Consider the following 25,937-nt stretch of genomic DNA (forward strand, 5'->3'; position numbering starts at 1 on the left):
ATAACTCAGTCAACCCACAACACACAAACATCATGCACTTATACAGTGGGCCTAGCTCATTTCCTTTATTTAAGTTGCCATGGTATCACATTAAAGTCTGTTGAACATCCATAACTCGACTCGACATCACTTAAAACATGTTTTTCATAACCCCTGATTTTGCGTCATAATCATTAAATCTAGGTTATTCTTTGTATCATTATAAATCGGGGTGATGGCTGTTAATAGCTGCTGGTAGCTAATGAAGCACGACTTTTCACGGTGCTGATTCACCAACAAGCGCCAAAAAACACAAACAAAGCTAATGTTAATTCAAAGCTAATTCATCGACTCACATCACAACGTCATACATCACATTTACAGTATATCACCTGAAGCGTGACGGAAGCAAGAAAAAGCAACAACAACTTGATTGACAGCACCCAATGTTTTGTGGCGTCACAAAACTTGTAAATGTAGATTAAAAGGAGGAAAAACATACAAAAACAGCTCAGTGTTAGCAAGTTACTGTAGCTATATCATAAAAATATTATTGTTGTCTGTTTAAAGTCTCCCAGAGTAAAGATAAGATAAGATAACGTTTATTGATCCCACAGTGGGGAAAGTTTGCTGTTAAAAGGTTTCAGACCAATTTTGGTTTTAGTTTGGTCTGGTGAACCGAACCGTCACCTTGGTGCCATTAAATATCAACTTCTATTCCCCAGCAACAATAGTAACCAGGCACTTTCTACAGCCCCCATCAAGTTTGCTCCGTACTCACTTGCATGTTGCAACTTTTGATATAGCAACAATGTCCTTGAATAGCTGTAAACCTCATCAGTTTTCCACCGAATGCATCTTTGAACACTCACCTTTTAACAGTTTCTTTCTACAGGCTTATGCTTGTGTTATTCTGCCAAGAAGTGCACTGTGGAGCTGAGAAGTTGTTTTCTATGGTTTCAGAATTATTTTGACTTTTACATTAACCTCTATGTTGGATTGATGGTCTGTGAGTTTAAATTGTCAAATACTAGAGCAATTCAGTCATTGCCTGCACTGTCTGACTTTGTACAGCACATCTCCTCTGACCCACCCTGGTGAAATTGCTCATAAGACAAACAAATAATTATTGATATAAATAATTATTGATTCAGCTGTTGCAGCAGCACAAAAACAAAAAAAATTGCAGATTGTAGAAAAATTAAAAGAAAGAAATAATGAGAGATAGAGCTAAAATTAGAATAGAATACGAAACTCGTGGTCAAGGTACTTCTGGAACCAAGGGAACCACGTGAAGTTCTTCTAGGGTGTTGTGTGCTCCATCCTAACCTGATGCACCATAACTGCCTCCAGGCGGCCCAGGTGGTGCTGATCGCTTTGTTTGAGCTCAACACCCCAGAGTTCACCATGCTGCTGGGAGCTCTGCCCAAAACCTTCCAGGACGGAGCCACCAAACTCCTGCACAACCATCTGAAAAACTCAAGCAACACCAGCAGCAGTGTGGTAAGTCACATGAAACTCTGTACTGTTTGTTGTTATTCGTGCAGAAGACCAACTCTCAATCAGCCAGTCCTCAAGCGGTGACATTACGGTAGTAAACACTAGCCTAGAGGTTTTCAGATCATTAGGACCATCACACAGCAGCATTGCCACATTTCGATTTCCTCATTGTTCCCTCTCCTTCCAGGGGTCTCCAAGCAACACCATTGGTCGAACGCCGACACGCCACACTCCCAGCAGAACCAGCCCCCTCACTTCTCCAACAAACTGCTCCCACGGAGGACTGTCTCCAAGGTAGCTGATTACCAATCTGTTAGGAAAGTCTTATCTACAATACGCCTCCTGTTCTGTCCTAATGCATGGTTATGGTTATGGTGTAGTAGAGCTAACACACAACCTAACAGGAAGGAGCAAAGCACCAAGTGAGTTGCTCAGAACGGGTGGACAGAAAGAAGCCAAATTTTCGTTCTTTTTTTTTTTTTTTTTCAAAGACCAAATACAAATTCCAGAGCACACTTGGCTGCTTGATAAAGTTTTTGGTGCTGTTAATATAGAATTAAAAACAGAGAAGAACTATTTTTTGCCTCTTTACTTGCTCCTGTGCTACTATAACGTAGCCACTGACAATTTTGGTTTCCTAGAATACAATTCTATTCTCACAGACTGAGCAGCTCATTCGTCTGAGGCACTGTACAGTCCTTTTTACTGCAAGCAGAAACCCATAAACCCAGATAATGATTGATAATTGTAATTGTATTACATTAGTCGAATGCACCTCATGTTGAGATCATTCAGGCTGGAATATACCCCCTCACTCAGGATGGGGAGATTTTTTATTCTATGCAAAGCTGACATTGTGGGGTTCTGCTACTTTCCAATGCTCTCCTTTTAAATTAACATTTTCCCTTAACCTTAAAGCTCAGACTAGTTTCTTTTTCTCTTTTCTCTCTCTTTCCCTGCACACTTGTTTTTGTCTTTCTCCTCCCCCCTCTTGTCTCGTCGTGTGGTCCCCGACCTGTTGTCCTTTTCCATTCGCCTTGCCCCACTCTCTCACCCCGTCTGTCCATCCTTCCCTCCCGGCTGCGCTGTGGCAACAGTCGGTTATGGGGTTGGGGTGTCGACGGATTGTCAAAGCACCCCCCTGCCCCTCCTCCTCCTCCTCCGCCCCACTCCACCCCTGCTGCCCCCTCCCTAAGGGTCCTGCGCAGAGCATATTCACCCAGGTAATGAGGCGAGATTATTCCCTCAAGGAAGCCAGACCCTGATCCCTTTCCGTTTTAGAAAACTTCTTTTTCAAAAACCAGTTGAGAGTATCTCCCAGTTTTCTTGTGTTTCAGTTTCTCACTGAATATTACTCCATCATATTACAAGAAACAAATGACATTACTTCAGAAGTGTGTGTACATTTCAAACTACACATTAACAATGAACATTCACTTACACATGATCTTTCCTTTCCTGACAACTAATCCGTTTGTATATTAAAAGAGCAATACTAAAGCACTTTGCATGGTGGCTAAACCACTCAGGCTTGTGTAGCCTCTCACCTCTCTGCTTTCTATGTAAGTCTTGTGTATTGTAACCCGTGTATATATGTAAATATCTGCTGTGTTTCTTTCTGTGTTTGTGTGCCTGGCAGCATGATGGAGTATGACACCGAGAACATGAACTCAGAGGAGATCTACAGCTCACTGCGCGGCGTCACAGAGGCCATTCAGAGCTACAGCTACCGGAGCCAGGAGGACCTGAACGAGCCAATCAGACAAGAGGGCAAGAGGGACGATGCAGTAAGTCATAACATTTTCATCTAGCAGCATTTCTGGTTGAAGAAAATGTGGCCTTTCATTGCATGAATCATTATAGGGGAAATGCTTGCATTTTGCATAAGATACTTAGAATTAATTGAATTAAATGTGAATGTAATAATTTAGATTAAAGGCTAAAAAAGAGAGTGACTGAATCAGATCAGGTGAATATTTTCGAATATTTTCGAATAAGAGGCGAGTACAGTACTTACAGTATGGTATGTGTAGAATGTTGCACTCATATTTTTATGATCATATAGACATTGCATAGAACCATAATGGCTACAGGCTGTTAGAACACAGCTGTACTTGCTGTTAAAAACATAGTGGTTAACCCTGCCTCACTGTCTCCCCTCCACCTCCCCTTCTGTCTCTCAGGCGGGAAGAGAAGGCGTCGCGCCCTCTCCCGGCTCCGATGCCCGCTTGGGCTTAGACATGGTGGAAGGGGGCCGCACCGCCTTAGACAACAAGACCTCACTACTCAACACGCCATCACCTCGCTCCTTCTCTGGGCCACGGAGCCGCGAGTTTGCCCCTTACGGCTACGGTGAAACCATCTGCACGTATGACAAAAGCGCCCTGAAGGAGGCTGTCTTTGACGACGATGTGGAGCAGTTCCGGGACTGTGAGTTCTTGTGATTGGTTCTTGTTCTGGCTTTCCTGCTTTTGATCCAAAAGTTGAAAAGAGTGTCACAGGAACGAGGAAGAGTTGCCTCTCCCTATCTTTAATTCACCGTTTATGTCCTGTTGTTTTGGCAACATAAATGAAGACATAAAGAAATGATGTTTTAACCAAGCAGTGACCTCACCCCCAAATGTGGCAGTAGTTATTAGTTGTCAGCTATGACTTTTCTCTTTGGTTAGTTGGCTAAACATCGAGTTTATCCGAGTTGACTAGAGCTAGATCTAGAGCAAAAGAGGTGGCACCTTTCTCTCCAGGTGTGTGAGTCTGCAGCTCCTGTGTGTCAGCTGTTATTGTCATCACATCCTTTGCTCTGCACCCTCCCGTCTCTCCCGTGTCCCTCACCTCCCCACCTCCACCTTCATCCCTCCTCCACCCCCCACCTCCCACTCCCCCACCCCCACCCCCTCTCCAGGCCGACGTCAGGAAAGTGGTGAAAACAAGACGATGCTCCCCAAGGTCTTTGCTCCTGGTAAAGATGCCTCCCCTGCCTGACTGTCTCGCTGACGACTGATGACTGAATGACTGACCGACTGATTTACTGACTTCATCTTACTCCACTCACCCTTTGTGCATGTTTGCATTATTCACCCCGCTCTCTCAATTCCCATCACCATTTTTTTCATGGTCCTCTAACTTCTTTAAACTCCACCTAGTACCAGTGTGTTCACTAAGTCCAACTTACCCTGCTTTTAGTGCAGAACTAGCCGGCAGATTGATGCTTTTACTAATGGTTGTGGTATACATAATGTTTATATGTTTGGGGGGCTGTGTTAGTTTGTCTTTAGACATCTAACTGGTGGCATCATAAATAACATTATATTCTCAACAACTGAATATCTAGAAGACCCCTGCAGCTCCAGAACACAATGCATGATATTAGCTTCATCACACTAAACCTATAACACAGCAATAAAAGGCACAAGCACATTTTGTCCAACATGACACAGACATCCATGGAAAATGAATAAATTCACTTATTTCAAGTAAGTTCAGTCTTTCCACTGTATATTCCAAACTTTTATGTTTTATATTCAGATTCCTTTTAATGTCAAATAATGTCAAATCATTTCTGAAATTTAACTTTAAAGTCCTGCAGTGCCATGACTTTAGGCCTTTATTGCCTTACCTAGCTGTTAAGCTTGCGATACTTTCAGGATGGATGCATTTCTCACACAGAATGCACTACAGTGTCCATCTTGGCATGTCATGTCACTTTCTGGTCAGGCTTATAAAAGCTGTTTTCTCTAAAGAAGTGAGAGGATGTATTTTTAATTTGAGATTGCTTTGACAATCTATTTTGACATGACCTATAAAATACAGATATATAGAGATGAATTTACTAGTTAATGTGCTTTCACTGCAAACAGGTCAGAGGACTTTTCTTCTTTTAGTCTTGGAAAGACTGATGCCAGATTGATGGACGACACTAAGATTGGATTGTTTTCGGGCAAGGTGTCAGTAGTGGTATTTTTCATTTGCAATTGTTTAACTTCTATCTCTCATCCTCTCTTGGCAAGCAATCGGTCAGGATCACTCAGACATGGTGGCCGACCTGCTTAAAGAACTGTCCAATCACAATGAGCGCTCTGAGGAGCGTAAAGGTGCCCTGGTGGAGCTTCTGAAGATCACACGAGAAGACAGCCTGGCTGTGTGGGATGAACATTTTAAAACCATCCTTCTCCTGCTGCTGGAGACGCTGGGTGATAAGGATGTATGTTATCTGATGGCTCTGTGACTGTGTGTGATTGCCTCCGCAGAGGTTTGCTAATTACCATGCAGTGCAATTGTGTGAGTGTTTGTGCGCTGAGTAAATTGATTCCCACTGAGTTTAACAGCCACTGTTTCCCCAGCACACCATCCGAGCCCTGGCCCTGCGCGTGCTCAAAGAAATTCTGAGGAACCAGCCGGCCCGTTTCAAAAACTATGCTGAGCTGACCATCATGAAGACCCTGGAGGCTCACAAGGACTCTCATAAGGAGGTACACAGCTCCCACGTAAAACTACAGGGCACTGTTTTAAAGCTGCATTCATTCCAGGTGGTGTGTTCATCAAGTTTGATGAAAGTTTGCTGCATATGTGGGCAGGAAAACCAAAACGATGTGCCAAAAGAGATGAAATGACTCAGTTAATGATGATTCTGTAAAGGAGTCAATTGTAGTGAAGATCCCACACATGACACACAAATTACTGATCTATTGAAAAACTTAGTTTGTTTAGCTTTTAAAAGGTTCTCTATATTCTACCTATATGTTATAATATATATTGTACACTCAAAAACAAAATCTAGGTTTACTCTATGACATAAATTACTTACTGCTGAGTACTGAGACATGAAATAACATGTTGAGGTGTTAATTTCAGATCCTGTCTGTGTGTGGTAGTAGGGCATGCCTAACTGGGAAAACAAGAGTGCCTCCCTCTTCCTGTTTTGGTTGTGAAATGGTGTACTTTTGTGCAGTAAATCAAGTCATGTCATTTTCCCAGATGATCAAACCTGACAACAGACAGAACTGTGCAATGAAAGCGAGGTTAATTACGTTTAAACACAGATGGTGTCATTGTTTTATAGCCATTGCACCGTCAACATTTACTTCATGATGATAAATTAAAGCAAAAAAGTTGCCCATTTCCCTCTTAATTATTGTTGGTTTTATAAGGGCTCCAGAGTGCCGTCATCATTTAGATAATTGACATCAATATGAGAACAATAGCAATTGCTGAACACAATAAACTCTACCTTTGACCCTTAACTCAGGAACACACAGGAGAAACCTCAGGGTTAACTCAGGGTAAACTAAAAGACAGCAAAGATGTTCTGTAAAGTGTTCTGAGTGGAGTAAAGGTGTTCAACTTGCCCAAATAAGGACTTTTCATCCAAAAAGCGATTTCTTTGTAGTTGGCACTCACTGATCGATGTCCTAAATAACACAAATTCAGTATTTCATTCTGCGTTTCCACATTATATTGTTGATCTCAACACGCATGTGTTCATGTGCTTTTAGGTGGTACGTGCGGCCGAGGAGGCAGCGTCCACCCTGGCCGGCTCCATCCACCCAGAGCAGTGCATCAAGGTGCTGTGCCCTATTGTGCAGACAGCCGACTACCCCATCAACCTGGCTGCCATCAAGATGCAAACCAAAGTCATTGAACGCATCGCAAAGGACTCGTTACTGCAGCTGCTGCCCGACATCATCCCTGGACTCCTGCAGGTCTGCGTCTGAGGCCGAGGCTGTTGGTTCAGCGAGAAATTTCAAATAAATATAGATTTTGATCGTATATTTTCCTGATTTGAGTTTCAAAATGTGTTAAACTCACAAAAATGAAGAACAAAAACACACTTTAAAGAAAGCTGAATAAACATTGTTTGCCAGACAGCAGTGTTAAATGCTTGTAACTTATATGGATTAAATGACACACGAGCGCAGGTCTTTAGGGACACAGAGAACAGAAACATCCCCGCGGCTCAAACAAGGCATATTTGGACAATGTTCATATTTGGACAGTGGGAATTATTTGCCTTATTTGTCCCTGGAAATGTTTGCGTGTACTCTGCACTCTTTGCGACTCCTCCCACGTTCCTGCTGACCCCTCATTTGTGTGTATGCGTGTGTATGCTTGTGTGCACGTGGTGCCTGATGCTGCCTTGTCTCTCCGCAGGGCTATGACAACACAGAGAGCAGCGTTCGCAAGGCCAGCGTGTTCTGTCTGGTGGCTATCTACTCCGTGATTGGCGAGGATCTCAAACCCCACCTGGCACAGCTCACGGGCAGCAAGGTGCTGACCGCGCCAAGTCTTTGCATTCTCACACACACACACACACACACAGAAACCTCTTCAACAGACGCAGAGCCTTATCATCTTCCCATGTTGTTGTTTCTCAGCAGGAATCGACTGGTTGTCCAATTAGAAAGCACGGGGTCATATTTGCCCCACTTCCATTACATGTGTCCTTGGGTTACGTAAGGGTTGTGGTCTGAGGGTCAGGTTCACCTGAATGGAGGGACCACCCCCACCCTCCTCCTATTATCTGAAAGGAGTCTGATACATATAGTATTGATTGAGTGGGGATGATAAATATGCAAAAGGAAAATATCTGCACACAAAAATGTAAATCAAACAAGGGAACGTCACCCTTTGACCATGCAACCTGTGACTAGAAGTAGCAAGTACTCATTGCATCACTTTAAAGTGTAGCCAAAATGTTTGGGTACCACTGGTTAACATGCTGACGTGAATTTTTTAGCCCCATCATCTAGATTGACACATGACCAAGCCTTCAAAACGAAGGTTTCTGAGAGGAGCTGAGAGGGATGTCAGACATGATACTGCTGCTTAACAACCTGCGCTGGGGGAAAAGATTCATATCTCCTGTCTTTGCGTGTTTGCAGATGAAGTTACTGAACCTGTACATCAAGCGAGCCCAGACGACCAACAGCAATAGCAGCAGTTCCTCGGACGTCTCCTCTCACAGCTAATGTTAGGGAGCTTTCGCGTGGGAACCCTGCGGATGGACGGCGTCGGAGGATCTCCAGGGCATAGCCGCGCTTCTTTCAGACTTCTCCGTCTTCGAGCTTCCCCCGCCCGCCTCATCGTAACTCCAGCTCCACTGCGCTTTTCCCCCCTTGTTTTTCAGAAAGATCCCGTCAGCAGCCTGGTTGTCATTTCATTCCCTCTCCTCACCTTTGCGCTAGAAACTTTTGAATGTAACTGTGGATTGGTTTTAGACTGGTGGGGAGGGAATCGACACATTTTTGGATATAGGAAATGCACTTTCTCTCCCACCGTGGTTCCCAAAACCTCCACGCCACCCTTTTTTTGTCTACAGAAGCCTGCTTGATTTGATTTGGTAGAATTAGGATTCATTAACGATGCCATGAAATATTCATCATCAGAGAGGAGGAGATGTCATTGTGCACGAGAAATTTCTGTCAAATCGACTGCAGTTTGGGATGTAATGTCATTTGGCTGGCCCAGTGATGGTAATAAGCCCAGAGATTTCGGGATGAATTCTGAATCAGGAGCAAAAAACCAAACCAAATATTGTAAGAAAATAAAAAGAAATGTGTAAGGGAACAATGTGACAGAAGAAAAGAAAGCACTGTATGAGCTTTTTTAGTTAACGTTTTAAGTTGGCGATGATCATCATGGCTCATCGAAGCCTGTGGATTGATTGTAGTCTTTTTTTTGTTATTAAGAGTGGCTTAATCAAGTGAATCGCCCTTTCATGAAAACATTGTCAACAAAGTTGCCAAAAGATAACGTTTCAGCCACAGAATTGACAATCCTCAAAATTTTGTGCAGATCTTTATTTTAAGGTACAGAAGAAGAAATCGGTTAAACTGCACACAGTTGAAGTTGTCTGAATTTGTCTTGAAATTCACCAGACAGTAGAAACTGAGCTCATTGAAAACCAGTGCTTTCTGTTCAAAACGCTCTCTCAAACAGTTGCCTCCTGATTGCCGGTATCTTACTTGTAAATCTCCAAGACTGTTTGAGGACAAAGTTCTTTGTAAATACTGCACATGTCTCTCCCACTTAGAGTTGAGAGAGAGAGACCCGCGATTGGAGACAGTCGAAAGGACATTACCAGGCCTTATTCACACTAATGTTTGTTGACTGGGACTTCGGAGAGCAGACGGGATGTACAGCACTGTAACTCTTGGGCTCTCAAAAAATGTGAATCTGCAGGAAAAGGCTCCTGGCAGTGTTGTTGACCTGTGATGATACAAATACAGTATTAGTTGTTTCCTCCTTCGGTTTCCCGTCACGTAACCACAGCTTCTGCAATAACCGTTAAATCCACAAATAAAGGTATTTTGTATATACACTTTTTGACCACTGCTTCGCAAAGTTTTACATGACGTCTATGGGGGGGGGGAAGAGAAGTGAACAGGTTTACTATCTCACTTTTTTGCACGTTAGCGAAATAGCTTGCATGTAACCTGCAGCACATGTCACCTCTGTGCTGTTTAGAAGGGCCCAGTTTTTTGGCTGTTCAAGTGCACTTGTAACATCATCAGTAACTCATCTCTGATTTAATGTTTCAGCAGGGGGAGGCAGTCACATTAGCCGCGCTCATATTTGAAAAGGTACAAAGCGGAGCAAGAACTGTGGCCAAACCCATGCGCTTGGCTGGTAAGAAGTATCCTGGTAGGGAATGGAGAAATAATACCTCTGGGCATGGCTGTGATTTTTAATTTCAGTGTGATATCTGAGGTACCAAGAAGCTTTAAAAAAAAGTCTCACTTGATGGATTCCCATAATACCCCCAGAGATCCCTAAGAGATCTCAGTCCAGTCATGGATCCCAGACTGGGAAGAGTTTAATCCATCTGATCGGATTTTTATTCTTGGATATGATTTGCCTTTTTAGATCTCATTTGCTAACGTCCAGCACATTAATCGTAATAATAAGGAAACAGAAGTAGTCCTGCTGTCCCCGGAGAGCCTTGGATGGACAAATTGGGATTCCCAGTTTTAGCTTAGTGGTGTTTTCGCTCAGAGGATCCACTGAGAATGGGCCAATCGTGGTTATTTAAGTGAATGAATGTACAGACTTTACATGTGTTCTAATTAGCTTTTTAAGTATTGGTACTGAAGATGATTTCAGCAACATGCAGCCCTGTACCGTACACTCTGTGGCGTTTCCTTCTCCTCAATTCCTTACACACTTTGAGACCATTAGCATAGCATAGTTGTGTCATGGGCTTCTCCCAATTAAAGCAAATCCACACGTGGCATAAGGGGGAAAGTTCGGCAAACTAGTGGTCGCTAGCATCTGTTCTCACGTACGGCTCCTAGAAACAGACAAGATGGTATTCCTTGCAAACTGTTCACTATGCATGTTCTACAGTACACAGTCTTTCTTTTGTCTCAATCGGTCATGTAATATTCATACCTGTATTTATATATTTTATTTTATTTTATCCTATTTTATTTTCTGCTCCCATGATAAACTGTACAGAAGGGTTTTTTTTTTTTTTTTGGTTCCACCTGTGATAGATTTGCAACAATGTAAAGAAATTGTTTGCTCTAGAAATAAACAGACTAAGAACTGACATGAAAGTCTTAATGTTATTACTCCCAGATTTGGTTCATCTTGGGTAAGATTTAAAGAGTCGAGCTTGTCTTCTTTCCTCAGCTTCTTCCCCTTGCAGGTTGAACCTTGTTCTGTGGCTTCCACTGGGGTGCTGGCAGCAGCATTGTCCACTTGTCCATCCATTTACGAGCACATGCACTGAGGTGTACTTAGCTGCTCTGTATAAATATTAACCTGAGCAGAGTTTCAGGTGACCTGCTCCTAATCTCTGGTCCTTTCGAGGATTTCTGGAGAGACCGGGCAGAAGCTGCAGCCGTTTGTACTCGACCCGTTGTCCTCGTTTACTTTGTTAGCACAAGTGTTGGAATTAAACTGTCACCGTCAGTGATATGTTTCAATCAGCAGCCACAGCTGTCGTCACTGTTAGTTTTACTATCAGGTGTTTAGTGGCAGTGGTGGAATGTAGCTGACTACTTTTACAAGTGCTGTAGTTAATTATAATTTTGAGGTACTTAATATTTCCAGTGCATGTTACTTTATATTCCTACTCCACTGCATTCTGGAAGCTAAGATTGAACTTTTCAGTACACCACATTCACGTGATAGCTTTTGTTTCGGGTGACTTCGCAAGTTTTTAACAGAAAAGTAAGTATAAATCAGCTGATTAGTTATGATACATTACTCTAGCTTAAGCGACCCAGCAGTATTAAATGTAATTAAAATATAAGCTACAATATTAAAGTGATGTATCAATAATTATTTCCAATAATACAATATAGATGATTGTAAAAATGGACCATTCTGCATAATGAGCACTTTTGTTACTTTAAATATATATTTGATGCTGTTACCTTTGTGTTTTTATTGGACTAAGATTGTGAATGCAGAACTTTTACTTGTGATATCACTACTTTTAATGAAGTAAAAGATCTTCTTCTACCACTGGTTAGTGTGATATTAGCTGCTCCTCTGTGGCACACAAAGACACAGAAGTATGTTTACTCCTATTCATTTGAAGGCTGCTTGCCCTTATCTTTGTTCCCCCAAAGCTGTTCTCGTGTTTGATTCGCAAAACATACCTCCAAACATCATTAACTGAGTTAAAAACTAGCTTTAGGACCACACTGTTGCCAGTGTGAACTTCTATTAATGCATCAACCCAGCTAGACATTAATAGTGGGAGGTGTGCATGCACACTCCGCCTCTCAAAGGTCATCCAAGGTATGCTAATGGAGGTCCTGATGACATCACGGGACAGTATAAGAGGCGGGCAATGAGATTTGGTTGCAAACCTCTGTGAGCTGAAATCTGAGGAAGCCAGCAGGCACAAAGCTAGCGCCGTCTGTCTCCACGTTTCCCCTGTGGTCCTGGGATAAAAGAAGACACCGCACTGGAAAATATGCTGTTCTGCCATTCCCAGCCTGAGTCCTACCACCAGCACTCTGCTAGTTACATTAGGTAAAGCATAAGCCATGCCGAGAAGCTTCAAAATCTTGTGGATTTCAAGTGCTTACATCTGGGAAACGTTATATTTACAGCTGGTTAAATCAAAGTGTGTGCAAAGCAGTGATGTTTACTTGCACAAGAATATTATGGAGAGAAAAGTGATTATATGGCTTAAATTTATTGCTAAAATGTGCAGATCTCAGTAATCCTGCCTCCAGGAACACATTTAAGTATTTTATTATTTACATTAAACTGCCAAGTGAAATTCAGATTTTGAAATGCATTTCAATGGTTCATTTTAAAGGAGCATTACATTAAAAATCCATATTTAGACAACAAATACAGATCATATATAGTTCCCTTTTCTCTTTTTCAAACTAATACACTAAAAACATTGAGCTAGAGGAATAGCATTGCATTTTGTAACATCAACCTTTTGCACCTTTGTTCCTATGATTAAGTGATTAGATAAAAGAGAACAATAACTTTTTGTCTGCAACTCAGCCTCTCGTCTTTCCTTCTGGTCTATTTCAGAGAGGCGCTGGCACCTTTCTTGAAAAACGAAGAAGCGAGGCTCATGGCTGAAAACGGTGCCAAGAGGACCCCGTTCCAGTCCATTCTGTGTGCAGCCACCTCGCCGGCTGTGAAACAGCAGGAGGAGAGTCTCACTTATCTCAACCAAGGTAGCTATTTGTCCTGTTAATTGAATGTCCACATTGACTAAATGGACTGGAGCTCATTTTGTCACATGTAATCCCTGCAGTGGCAGTAGGATTGGATTAGAGCTAATGTGGAACTTTACATCCATTATAACACAGGGTTAAGACAGATCTTGGCAAATTAAAACCATGTTCTCTTGAATTCATTTGTCACTCATGCAGTTTGGAACACTGCAGCTAATGTGCATACCTGTCTCTCACCTGTCTCCCAGGTGGAATAGACTTGTGTGCAACGTCATCAAATTAACAAATCCAAAGGACAGTTTAATTGCCAGATTATAGTCACAGCTCTGGTGTTTGTGTTTTGATGACATCAGACCTTCAACTTCTTAATTGTCTGGAGTCATGGAAGCAAAGAAAGGCCATAATACTTCATCTAATTATAACTGCATTCAGAGCTTTCTTTATTATTATTTTCATTATCAATTTGCCAATTATTTTCTTGATTAATCATTTAGTTATTTAAATGTTAAAAAAATAGTGATGAACTGATGATGAACTGATGAACACTTTAAGATGTTCAGTGACTTTAAGAAAAAGAGCTCATTGTCACATTAGAGAGACTGAAACTAGAAAATGTTTGTTGCTACAATTAATTAATTAATTACTAAAACAGTACATTCAGTTGATAGTAGTAGATTTTTTTCTGTTGATCAACAATCTTAGAATTGGAGATCCAAATTTAACCATTCTTGAATACTTAATGTTGAAATACACTTAATATTGACATTTAATTAACCGTCTTGAGACATTACTTACTACTTTGACAACCATCTATCTGGATTTACGTGGTTTGAATTAAGGTTGGTCCACATGTTTTTTTTTTTTTAAACTGACTATAATTTTCCAAAATTTGACAGATTTGAATTTGAACTCCTTTTTTATGAATGAAATTTTGAAATTTCAATGTAAAGATTTCAAATTCAAACAGACGAATTTCACGACAACATTAGTGTGATAAATTCAGTGGCATTTAAATTTCAACATTAAGTATTTAGTTGCTTTTAACATTCACATTATTGTGGCCTGTTTTGGCTTCCATAGATTTCTGTCTTTAGTAGACAGTTTGTTACTAGTCAGACATATAATTAGGCTGTCTTGGACAATAACAATGGGATGCACTGTATAGTCTAATAACATACATACAATAAGCCTCTGAGTCTTTGTATTACTAACTAAATGAGATATAAGAGGCCTTATGAGTGTAAAATTATAAACTATGTATTACTGATTTATCTTTACAACATGAGCTCCTACTGTCTGAATTTTATCTTCTAATCTGATTCACCCCCTTTCTTTTTTGACTTTTTTACTTTTCTCCTTTCCAAATTGCATTATATTCCTCCTACTTCACATCATTCCTCTCTACCTTCTAATTGTTTCTGTCTCTCTTGTTGAACAGTAACATTTTTATTTGTGCTTTCATAACCTTTATTTATCTACAAGTTTGCCTTGCTTATCTGCTGTACAGTAATTCGGCTGGAGTGAACACAATGAAAGTGAGCTTGCTGTTAACATGCAACTTTTGGCCAACAATTACATTACCATGTAAAGATGGTGTGTACTGAGTAGGAGTATTGTGCTGAAAAAGCGCTGATAGTCTTATAGTGTTCCTCACTGGTATTTTAATGATATTTTCTTGTGATATTACAGTTAATGCATCATATTTGATCAGGATGGAGATATGTAAAAGTTTTCTAGTCACTGGCCTTGATATCTAGCATAAAAAGTTTCTAATTTGATTCAATTTCTATCTCCACTGCCCCTCTTTTGTGATTGACTGATTTCCCATTTTTCAATTTTAATCAGGTTTTTTTTTAATGTTTTAAAATGTAGGTCAGTCCTACGAAATCCGTATGCTTAACAGAAAACTAGTGGAGTATACAGATATAAGCAGCAAATATGTAAAGGTAGGTGTAAGGTATTGTGTTTGTCTGATGTTTGACTTTCATGTGACCTCTTTTTCTTTCTTGTCGTATCTGTTTTTATGTATCCATTTCCTGGTTTGTCACAGGCCCCTCAACCCTCCCTTCCACTTCAGGGGTGGGGTGTCGACTTTGAAGAACTTGGTACTATCACCCAAACTTACCTTTCCTCTTTCCTAGATTTCACATAAACCCCTTACAAACACACAGCTCATCTTACCTTCACATTGTTACCCCACACACTCTCTATGGTTCAGCCGAACTTGCCGATCTGCTTTTGCTCTGGGATTTTTTTTCAAGAAGACTCAGGCATCTTTATACTTCATTATTTCAACATTTAAAAAATAAAATGATATATTTGTGATGCCATTGCTTTCTGAAAAAAAAAAGCCCATTAGCAGCCCATCATTTCTGCCATGCACTTTCATTTTCAGCACACATGTTGTTGTGACAAAAGCGTTACTGGCTGACTAAATCTCAGATGCGAGTCGGAAGTGACTCCATTTATTGCGTTTGTCAACACACTCACTTAAGAGTAAAGAGAGGTCTTTTTATTTCATTTCTGTGTGAGCGCATCCACTTGACGTGTCTCTGTCGTCAGGCTGTCGTTGCTTGAGACAGTAGTGTTAGCAGTAGCATCCTAGAAACGGGAGAATGAGACAGGTGGCATCTATGCAAACACATGACGTGCTGAGTTCTGTTGCTTGGTCATGTGTGAGCCTCCCTCCATAAATATGCCAATGGTACATGTTTTTACAGGTTGTTAATTTAATTTGTTAATTTATTTCATGCCCTAGCATGATTTGAAAAGGTTGCTGTTAAAGAGGTGCTCCAGAGATTCAGTAGTGTGCTTCCATAAGGTCAGGGGAGTCATGAGATACAGATTAAAAAAAAAAAAAAAGTGTGATCAAAATCAAAGCAGCAGAGGCAAAAAATGCCCTGACTTTTAGTCCTTAGAATGTGTAACTCTCCAAAAGTATGGATCCTACATTTCCCATAATGCAGTGGCAGAGTGTCCTTTATCTGAATGTACATGCTGTTAGATATTATTATTAGTAGTAGTGGTATTATTTGTATCATTATTATTATTATCATTATTATTACTTTTGTGTTTGAAGTTTATTCTTATTCTTTTGGAGCTGTGTGTAACAAAAAGCAATTTCCCCCTGGGGATTATTAAAGGAATTCTGATTCTGATTCTGATTAGACCATCACTGTCCTAAATGACCAGCACCACAAATTCCCAAATTCTTTTGTTTAAAATTGTAGATCTTAAGAAAGCTGAGTAGTACTCCTCATGACTAGTAAGGTGAACCTAATGCCGAAAATTGGTGGAGTGCCCCTTTAATGAAGTCCTAATCCATAAGCAGAGATAATGTTATTCATTTGTTGTTTGATATGGTAACAAGATCAATAATAAGCCAACAGAAGTTGGATCAATAACTTAGTACCAATAGCTATTTGCTCTGCAACAGAAGCAGTTCAGGGCTCCCACACCCTGAAAATTCTCAGAAGTATGTGAACTTGGTAGGAATAAAAATAGCGCTGATGACCTTTGGAAAACTCATGAATGGAATAAAAAGTGCATTTTGGCTATAACTTTTTTCAACCTGCCAAGATCACAAGTTATGAATGCTTGAGTGCCACCGGACCCGACTTTAAAGAGTCCTGAAAGGTCCCACAGAATCGTATCAGTATCTTCTTAATGTGCTGTAGTTTCTGCTGAAGCAGGTTAGTATGGCTTAAAACTTCTAATGATTTTACCAACTGCAGTTTCCAGTTATGTCCACTAGTGGTCACCACTGAAGAGACACTGTTTTCCAGGAAATGGCAATTTCCCAGAAAGCTCAAATGTCCATTTTACGAGAGCTTGTGTGAGTGTGGGAGCCCTGATTGTTAGCTGGAAAGTCACAGTTGGTGCTGCACCTCACAGGTATCACGTAGAGCCCATTGGCAGTGGGTCAATTTCCTCATGGATATGCAGTACAACAAATGTATGACAGGTAGGAAAGAAGATGAAATTCACTGTGAATTTCCACCTCCTTACCGATGCCTAATGAAACTGCCTCAGTATGTTGTAAGGACTAAATCAGGGGAGCCTTTTCACACTTTGCCCAACAGTCCAGCTGTTCGGCTATGTGCGAGCTGCCCCGCGCAAGCTGTAGCTGTGCTCAGGCCTAAACGCCTGATCCTGCCTGTTTACAGAGCATTGTGCGAGTGGTGTTTCATGACCGCCGGATGCAGTATATGGAGCACCAGCAGCTGGAGGGGTGGAGGTGGAACAGACCTGGAGACCGAATCCTGGATATAGGTGAGTTGACTGTACTAACATATGACCAAACCTCACTGATATGATAAAGATCAAAGATTACTTATAGCCCCAGTTCTGATGATGCATATTAAAAAGTTAGTTAGCATCAAAACGTCCTTGAGTAAAGCATTTATACGTGTACTCCACCAGTGTAATGCTTGGTTGCTGGCCAAGGCTAATGCTGTTCTGTGGCCATTTATTTGCCTCCATACATGTTTTCAGCCAGTGTTCTATTAGCCAATCATGTCTATACGAGTAGCAAAGTTAAAGCTCAAAGAACATCCTTGGGTATTTATGAGACAAGGAGTCTGTGGCCATGCTAGCACATCTCTGAGGCTACAATGAGGTACAGCATTGCTTGGAGCTAAATACTACTATCAGCATGCTGTTGGTTCTCCTCTGGGGACCATGAGTGTCTGTAATTCATGCAATAGTTGTTGAGATATTTGTGTCTGGATCAGAGTGGCGGACCTACCAACATGTGCTGTTAGAGGTGTTATAGCAAATGTAAACAGTCTGACTCATTATTTGTAGATATCCCGCTGTCAGTGGGGATACTGGAGCCCCGATCAGACCCTCTGCACCTCAACACCATTGAGTTCCTCTGGGATCCTAACAAGAACGCGTCTGTTTTCATCCAGGTACTGTCAAACACGTGGGGAGTATGTTGTTGATATACAGTGGGGGAAAAAAGTATTTAGTCAGCCACCAATTGTGCAAGTTCTCCCACTTAAAAAGATGAGAGAGGCCTGTAATTTTCAATTTATAATTGATAATTTATACCTCAACTATGAGAGACAAAAAAAGAAAAAAAATCCAGAAAATCACATTGTCTGATTTTTAAAGAAAATTATTTGCAAATTATGGTGGAAAATAAGTATTTGGTCAATAACAAAAGTTCATCTCAATACTTTGTTATATACCCTTTGTTGGCAATGACAGAGGTCAAACATTTTCTGTAAGTCTTCACAAGGTTTTCACACACTGTTGCTGGTATTTTGGCCCATTCCTCCATGCAGATCTCCTCTAGAGCAGTGATGTTTTGGGGCTGTCGCTGGGCAACACGGACTTTTAACTCCCTCCAAAGATTTTCTATGGGGTTGAGATCTGGAGACTGGCTAGGCCACTCCAAGACCTTGAAATGCTTCTTACGAAGCCACTCCTTCGTTGCCCGGGCGGTGTGTTTGGGATCATTGTCATGCTGAAAGACCCAGCCACGTTTCATCTTCAATGCCCTTGCTGATGGAAGAAGGTTTTCACTCAAAATCTCACGATACATGGCCCCATTCATTCTTTCCTTTACACAGATCAGTCGTCCTGGTCCCTTTGCAGAAAAACAGCCCCAAAGCATGATGTTTCCACCCCCATGCTTCACAGTAGGTATGGTGTTCTTTGGATGCAACTCAGCATTCTTTCTCCTCCAAACACGACAAGTTGAGTTTTTACCAAAAAGTTCTATTTTGGTTTCATCTGACCATATGACATTCTCCCAATCCTCTTCTGGATCATCCAAATGCTCTCTAGCAAACTTCAGACGGGCCTGGACATGTACTGGCTTAAGCAGGGGGACACGTCTGGCACTGCAGGATTTGAGTCCCTGGCGGCGTAGTGTGTTACCCAGCTCTCTGCAGGTCATTCACTAGGTCCCCCCGTGTGGTTCTCGGATTTTTGCTCACCGTTCTTGTGATCATTTTGACCCCACAGGGTGAGATCTTGCGTGGAGCCCCAGATCGAGGGAGATTATCAGTGGTCTTGTATGTTTTCCATTTTCTAATAATTGCTCCCACAGTTGATTTCTTCAGACCAAGCTGCTTACCTATTGCAGATTCAGTCTTCCCAGCCTGGTGCAGGTCTACAATTTTGTTTCTGGTGTCCTTTGACAGCTCTTTGGTCTTGGCCATAGTGGAGTTTGGAGTGTGACTGTTGTGGACAGGTGTCTTTTATACTGATAACGAGTTCAAACAAGTGCCATTAATACAGGTAACGAGTGGAGGACAGAGGAGCCTCTTAAAGAAGAAGTTACAGGTCTGTGAGAGCCAGAAATCTTGCTTGTTTGTAGGTGACCAAATACTTATTTTACCGAGGAATTTACCAATTAATTCATTAAAAATCCTACAATGTGATTTCCTGGATTCTTTCCCCCCATTCTGTCTCTCATAGTTGAAGTGTACCTATGATGAAAATTACAGGCCTCTCTCATCTTTTTAAGTGGGAGAACTTGTACAATTGGTGGCTGACTAAATACTTTTTTGCCCCACTGTACGTAAACAGCGAATTAACAGTTGTCTAAACCTCTTCTGTTGGTTCTCATCAGGTTAACTGCATCAGCACTGAGTTCACCCCGAGGAAGCATGGTGGGGAGAAAGGCGTTCCCTTTCGTATCCAGGTGGACACTTTCACCACCAATGAACATGGGGAATACATGGAGCATATCCATTCTTCCAGCTGCCAGGTCAAAGTCTTCAAGGTAAGACACCGTCTTTCCCACATGATTAATTCTCACCTGCCCTGTCATCATATTTGTCAAATATAACTTAATGTATGCATTAAGCTTATGTATTTCACCTCTAATGTCTTTTTTTTTTTTTTAAGCCTAAAGGAGCTGATCGCAAGCTGAAGACAGACAGGGATAAGATTGACAAAAAGGCCCTTCAAGACAGAGAGAAGTATCAGCCGTCCCATGAGACCACCCAGCTAAAAGAGGTGAGCATACCATCCTCTGTCTCCGTGGTCACGTTACATAACTGCAGACCTGAGAGGACCCATTGTTTGCTTCCATTTCCCTAGCGGTGTTATAATGCTGTAACTTTATTGATCTCACAGCGGTAAAAATCTCATCTCTTATCTCAACTCATCGGCCCTGAAGCCGCGCAAACCATTGGGTTTTATTTTCATGTGCCTCGCCTGCCGGTCAAAATGTTTTCCTCCTCTCGCTTAGCCTCCATGTCCACAGTACATTTTAAACCTGAATTACATCACTTGCATGTTAATCTGTTGCTTCGCTTGTTTTGAGTCATTTTTGAAAGGGTGCCGGCTTCAGTGCTGAGCTCTGTCAATGATTGGGACTACTGGCGTGACCTTTAGTAAATCTCAAGTGACTCAGCGGCTCAGTCTTTAGTGTTAATCTGGTTTGTCATTCACCGAGATGAAAAATAAACATATACGCTGTATGTTATTGCACTTGCAAAAAGCCCACGTATCTAGTCGGGGGCCAAAACATCTACATACTGTACATTTTTGATCTTAGCTCTTAAACCCATAACCTTCGTGCCAACATACATTTACTTTGCCAGGTTGAATAATCAGAAGCTTTCTCCCTCTTCCTGTTTCTCACCCTCAAGTGTTCCCCTTGGCCCGATGCCCTAAATCTGACCATCCACAGCAGCAACAGTACACCGTCGCCAGTTTACCACAGCTCACCCACCTCCTGTGGTTTCACAGATGGGTGAGTCAGAATTTACTCTAAATGTCACCGTGTTTAGTCTGCACATTTGATTAAATGATGCTGTTTTTTGATGTGACGGAAATGTATTCACTTTGACTGGGTATCAATAGCTTTGCTAGTAACTTCAGTGGACAAAAGGACAAAATCTGTTCGTTGTCTTTGTAGGCCTGAGGGTGACCACAGTAACAGTGTGGTGAGAGCTCCCTCTATAGGTGCTCACCAAGAACACTCAAACCTGCTCAGAAGCTTGAATTTTCACAAGTTAAACGAATAAATGGACAGACAGACTGACCAAAATACTCAACCAGTGGCCCCAATCTGTTCTTTCTTCCTCATGTGCACGTTTCTGTAGCAACTGTTCTCCAAACCAGCAAGGGGAGCTGCTCATGCCCAGGCGCTCTGATGTAAGTAACAGAGAAAAGTGCAGTGCCAAAGTGTTAACGTTGCTCTCTTATTCCTTTTAGGCCATTATTTGGAGACAGTGGATGCAGTGCTGCTATACTCACTTCTTCTTTTTGACATGTAGCACCTCCTGCCATCAACCTCGCTGCAGGACACTCAGGAGTGGCTGCACCGCCACAGGTTCTCCCCTTTCTCAAGGCTCTTCTCTAGCTTCTCAGGTAAAACAGCGGTAAAAATCAGAACGTATTTGTATCAAGCAATTACACAGCAGGACAGAGCGAGCGCACGGCTGAGTGGCTGAGCACGGCTCATTAAGGGATTCGCTGAATATTTTTTTGAGCAAGAAGGAAGCACAGTAGATGTTCTGATGTTGTTGCAGGTGGGGATCTGTTAAGGATGAGCAGGGAGGATCTGATACAGATCTGTGGCCCTGCAGATGGTATTCGCCTCTTTAACACCATGAAAGGAAGGTGAGACATTAGAATACACTTCTGAATGAGTGACAGTGTAATTTGGTTCGTAACTTCTGTTTTGTGCAGTGTTGGTTGACACTAGTTGCTGTGTGAGTGCTTTTTAAACTCTCTCAAGCCACATACGGTCTTCCCCTTCTTACTAGTCGTTTTCAAATAATCCAATTTTCACATCACCGCTAAGATGAGAGAGAGGAAGATGCATAAATAAAACGAATACAGGTTTGTGTATGAGAACTTTGACACAACAGAACTGTCCCATTACATACATTTAAGTCCTAAAAGTCAGTGTGTAAGTGGACAAGATGGCAAACAAAGAAGCATTTTGAGTCATGTTACTACTACGAGTTCTGCCTACAGCAGTAGCAGTATCACCGTCTGCTTATATTTACAGGTGTATTCAGCCTCGTCTCACCATTTATGCGTGCCAGCAGCAGCCCAGAAATCAACCTCCCATCAAGCCAGGGGGTGGAGACAGTAAGTTCACATCCTGCACTTGATTCTGATTATATGTGCATGCACACTCAGTGGCCTTAAGTCTTAAGTAGTTGTGGTAAGTCCGTTTTCATTCGTGGTTCAATTCCCACCCTGGCTGGGGAGCCACGTGCTGTAGCAGACTCCTCTCCCTCCCCTTGGTTAATTGAGAATACTTGTCAACTTTCCTCAACCTGTCAGTCCACCTCCTTCATATAAAAGAGCTATTGTCCTCCTATAATTGACTAATGAAAAGAGAGACTTATTATATAAGTATATCTTTAGAGTTTTGTTTAGTGCCATTGATCGACTAGTAAGCCCTGCTCCTTCAACTGTTCCTGCCTCCTCTGTTGCAGACTGCAATGAGTTCTTGGCTTATTTCCTTGAGAGTGTTAATGGTTAATCAGGCTCTATAACACCCCCTACCTCATGTATAACTTCTGCAGGCGGCTCCCGCACATTGCTGAGTGAATTTACCTCTATTTCCCTGAATGATCTGCTTGAGACTTTGTATCGCATGCACTAAATGAAATAACAAATTATAGACTGCACACTGATAAAAGTGACTACTACAAACCAAAAACATACCGTTTTTGGTTCTGATATTTCATATTTTGATCAAACAATGAATTACAGATTATGAAATGATACCCAGACCATATTCTACACTGTTGCCTTACTCTTATCGAAGATTGGAGGTCACTGAATTTCTTACAGCTAAATACGGACGAAACAGAAATCTTAGTTGCAGGTCCAGACCTATTTTCAAAAAGTATTACATACATCAGTCCATACTTCAGGCACCTAGCAGATAATACAAAACCATCAGCAAAAAATGTTCATGTTGTGTTTAAACAAAATCTGAATTTTGATCATCGCATTAATAAATTGGTTCAGTATTGGAACATTTCCAAAATCTGTTCAGCATTGCCTAAAAATACCATAGAGCAAATCATCAATGCTTTTATCTCTTCCTGCTTATATTATTGTAACTCCTTATTCTCATGTTTAAGCAGCACTGCTGTTGCTCAACTTCAACTGGTTCAGAATACAGCCGCATTCATAACTGAATGAAGCAAAACTGATCATAGTAATCATAAAAGCAGACTGAATGAGACCTAAGACATAAATTCTGTGCAGAAGTTGTGGAATTGCGGTAAAACTGAAAATATGCATGAAAATATCAATTATCAAACACTAACAATATTTTTTTCAGCAGAGAAAGCTACAAAATCAGTTAAAACACAAGGTAGCCTTTTGAAAATGAATAATGTGATGTAATCATTGCATTGTACATGAAGCTGGTCCGTCTCTCCCGCCCCCCCCCCGTTTCCTTCGTCTTCCCTGCAGTTTACCATGCTCTGTATCTGGAGGAGCTGACAGTGCTTGACCTGTCTGAAAAGATTGCTATGCTGTACAACATCCCTCCACAGCAAATTACACACATCTACAGACAGAAGCCCAGCGGGATCCATGTCTTAGTCTCTGACGAGGTATCCTTGCATCTCCTCCATCAACCAGTAACTCTCCATACCTTTGAACCATTTTAAAACCAGCACTGTTTGAGGGTCTAGGCTACATATACTAGTGATCCAGCAGGAAAACAACTATGGCACCGAGCAGGGGTGTCAAACATACAGCCTGTGGGCCACCAGAGGGTCCAATCCGGCCTGCGGGATGACTTTTCAAAGTGTAAAAATTACAGAGAAGACAAATTTCAAGTCGTTCTTAATGTTTTGTAAAAAGATAGTTCATTAAATGTGAACATTTTCACGTACTTGTACTTTTTTGCACTAAAACAAAGGGAAACATTTGGAGTTGTTGTTATTCACTTGAGATCAAATTGGGCTGTATGTGGCCCTTGAACTAAAATGCCATAGCCCCCTAAGCTAGATTTACAGGAACAAAAGAAAGTGAAGTCTACAGTAAGAGAGCTTTCCTCCAGAAAACAGGATGTTTGTCAGGGGTGATTAGGATTTCTAAATGATGATGAACTACTGGTGGATATTCTTTTGATTTTGATATGCGACCCTATGGGAAATGGACATTAGGCGTGCTTACATGGGGCGATCCACTCGTTTCAGATGGTGCAGAACTTCAGAGAGGAAACAAGCTTCATCCTCAGCACTATAAGGGGTAATTATCTTTATTGTCTTTAACCTTTGATTTCACAATCCATATCCACATCCATACGTACTGTGTAGCTTCATTATTGGTATTTTGAATGATCTCCCACTGGATTGTTTTCTGTTACCCAGATGAAAACACAGATGGTTTTCATGTTGTGTTGAAATGACTGACAAGTACTCTGGAGGAGTGAAGTTTCATCGATGGAACTGTATTGTACATAAGACCTTCTACACTACAATATAGGACATTTACTAAGATTTGCAGTAGAGTAAAATGCTGTTAAGCTTAAATTTTATTATTGACTTTGTAGCCTCGTTTAGTTTTCTTTAATTTTCCTGTTTGTACTTTTGTTAAGTTACTGATTCGTGTTTGAGATGGCTTGTAATTAGTGGTAAGCAGTGGTGTATTACTCCTTCACACGTGCATACGTTTTTAGCTGAAACACCTGCAATAGAAATGCTACTTGACTTTTATCCTAATAAAGCAAAGTAAATGTCTCATGCAGGCAAATAGAAATGACAAATGAACAAAACTGTGTTATGTTGCTTTAATGTAATGCAATGTCCATTTCATGCCTTGTCCCAAATATGAAATGCTGTGATGTAGTCTATTGACTGTCTCTGTTGCATTTGCTATACGGCCTATTTTCATGATGTGAAATTTGGTAAGAGTGAGGTTTTGTTGCACACAGGCCAACTGTATGTTTAAAAAGTGACAGTATGTAGCAGTTTGGAGAATGATTTTGAATTCCGCGGCTGTATGACGAGTGCATTTCACTCAAAATAAAATAAGTGCTGTTTTCTATAGGTCCACAGATTTGACATTTTGATTGGTTGTCAACCGGTATGTGATAATGCCTGTTAAGACTGTGAGTAAAATGTTTATAACTAATATGGTCTACTCAAAGCTATAAAGCAGTCTACAGTTCTACAGACATCTTTATCTTAATCACTCCAACGCAGTGCAGGAATGAAATTAAAATTCAAGGTAAGATAAGAGAGAAAGACTCCTCCCCAGGTAGGCTAGGCTCCCAAATCAGACTGGACATCAGCCTGATGTGATCCGTCACCTGGGGATGCCTCCTGCCAGTCAGCTAATCACCACACCGGTCAGACAGGCCCTTGTTTGCCTGCAGCTGCTCACACCCAGCACTAAGTCTGCATGCAAGTTTAACTACATTTAGACTGCATGAATTTTTCTGCTGTGTCGCACACAGACTGTGAGAGTTTCACATATTAACGTACTATTCATACTACATGTGATGTCAAATTGAGTACGTAGTGGATTGTAACTGCATAGAAAGTGGATTTTGTATATACGAGAAAGGACTTACTCAATTGCACCAAAATGCACTGCTTCTCTTCAGACAGTGGGCTGCGAGGCAGACATTTCTAACACCACACCGTGGCTGGAGAGGCATGATTAGATAGATAATCCAACCACCGCCCACCAAAGTAAATTATTTTCTCAGATTTGGACACCCCCACCCTTGTGCTCCATGGGGGCATTTGCAAGCCTTCCAGGTGATTTCTATACTGTGTGTTCTATTGATGACTTACTGCTTTCAGTAATTGAACTTGAGGTTAATGTTGCCGGTGCGTGCATAAA

The 25,937-nt window shown here is 41.4% G+C and overlaps 2 protein-coding genes across 2 annotated transcripts in view; both read left to right on the plus strand.

Moving 5' to 3' along the window:
• The window catches only part of clasp1a (cytoplasmic linker associated protein 1a), a 74,351-nt gene extending 65,196 nt beyond the window's left edge, over positions 1–9,155 (plus strand). The window contains exons 33-42 of the mRNA XM_070838555.1: positions 1,333–1,482; positions 1,667–1,773; positions 3,119–3,266; positions 3,663–3,909; positions 4,382–4,438; positions 5,487–5,680; positions 5,820–5,948; positions 6,972–7,178; positions 7,627–7,743; positions 8,358–9,155. Of these exons, the coding sequence (XP_070694656.1) occupies positions 1,333–1,482; positions 1,667–1,773; positions 3,119–3,266; positions 3,663–3,909; positions 4,382–4,438; positions 5,487–5,680; positions 5,820–5,948; positions 6,972–7,178; positions 7,627–7,743; positions 8,358–8,444 (1,443 nt within the window). The 3' untranslated portion in view covers positions 8,445–9,155. The remainder of the gene's footprint in view (positions 1–1,332; positions 1,483–1,666; positions 1,774–3,118; positions 3,267–3,662; positions 3,910–4,381; positions 4,439–5,486; positions 5,681–5,819; positions 5,949–6,971; positions 7,179–7,626; positions 7,744–8,357) is intronic.
• Positions 9,156–12,323: 3,168 nt separating this feature from the next.
• Positions 12,324–25,310, plus strand: tfcp2l1 (transcription factor CP2-like 1). The gene is made up of 15 exons (XM_070837870.1): positions 12,324–12,465; positions 12,988–13,136; positions 15,009–15,082; positions 17,303–17,408; positions 17,943–18,049; positions 19,723–19,875; positions 20,001–20,111; positions 20,750–20,853; positions 21,206–21,257; positions 21,380–21,473; positions 21,635–21,725; positions 22,120–22,202; positions 23,550–23,692; positions 24,284–24,335; positions 24,458–25,310. Exons 1-15 carry the CDS (start codon positions 12,407–12,409, stop codon positions 24,493–24,495), a joined length of 1,416 nt encoding a protein of 471 aa, XP_070693971.1. The 5' UTR covers positions 12,324–12,406; the 3' UTR covers positions 24,496–25,310.
• The last annotated feature ends 627 nt before the right edge of the window (positions 25,311–25,937 follow it).

This window comes from Pempheris klunzingeri, chromosome 10 (assembly GCF_042242105.1).
Source record: "Pempheris klunzingeri isolate RE-2024b chromosome 10, fPemKlu1.hap1, whole genome shotgun sequence".
NCBI lineage: Eukaryota > Metazoa > Chordata > Actinopteri > Acropomatiformes > Pempheridae > Pempheris > Pempheris klunzingeri.

Bases quoted from the DNA above. Each gene is read 5' to 3' on its own strand.
- tfcp2l1 (XM_070837870.1), top strand. From the start codon at position 12,407: ATGCTGTTCTGCCATTCCCAGCCTGAGTCCTACCACCAGCACTCTGCT. The intron at 18,050-19,722 runs GTACTGTCAAAC...GGTTCTCATCAG, and splicing joins ACGCGTCTGTTTTCATCCAG to GTTAACTGCATCAGCACTGA. The intron at 22,203-23,549 runs GTAAGTTCACAT...TCTTCCCTGCAG, and splicing joins CAAGCCAGGGGGTGGAGACA to TTTACCATGCTCTGTATCTG.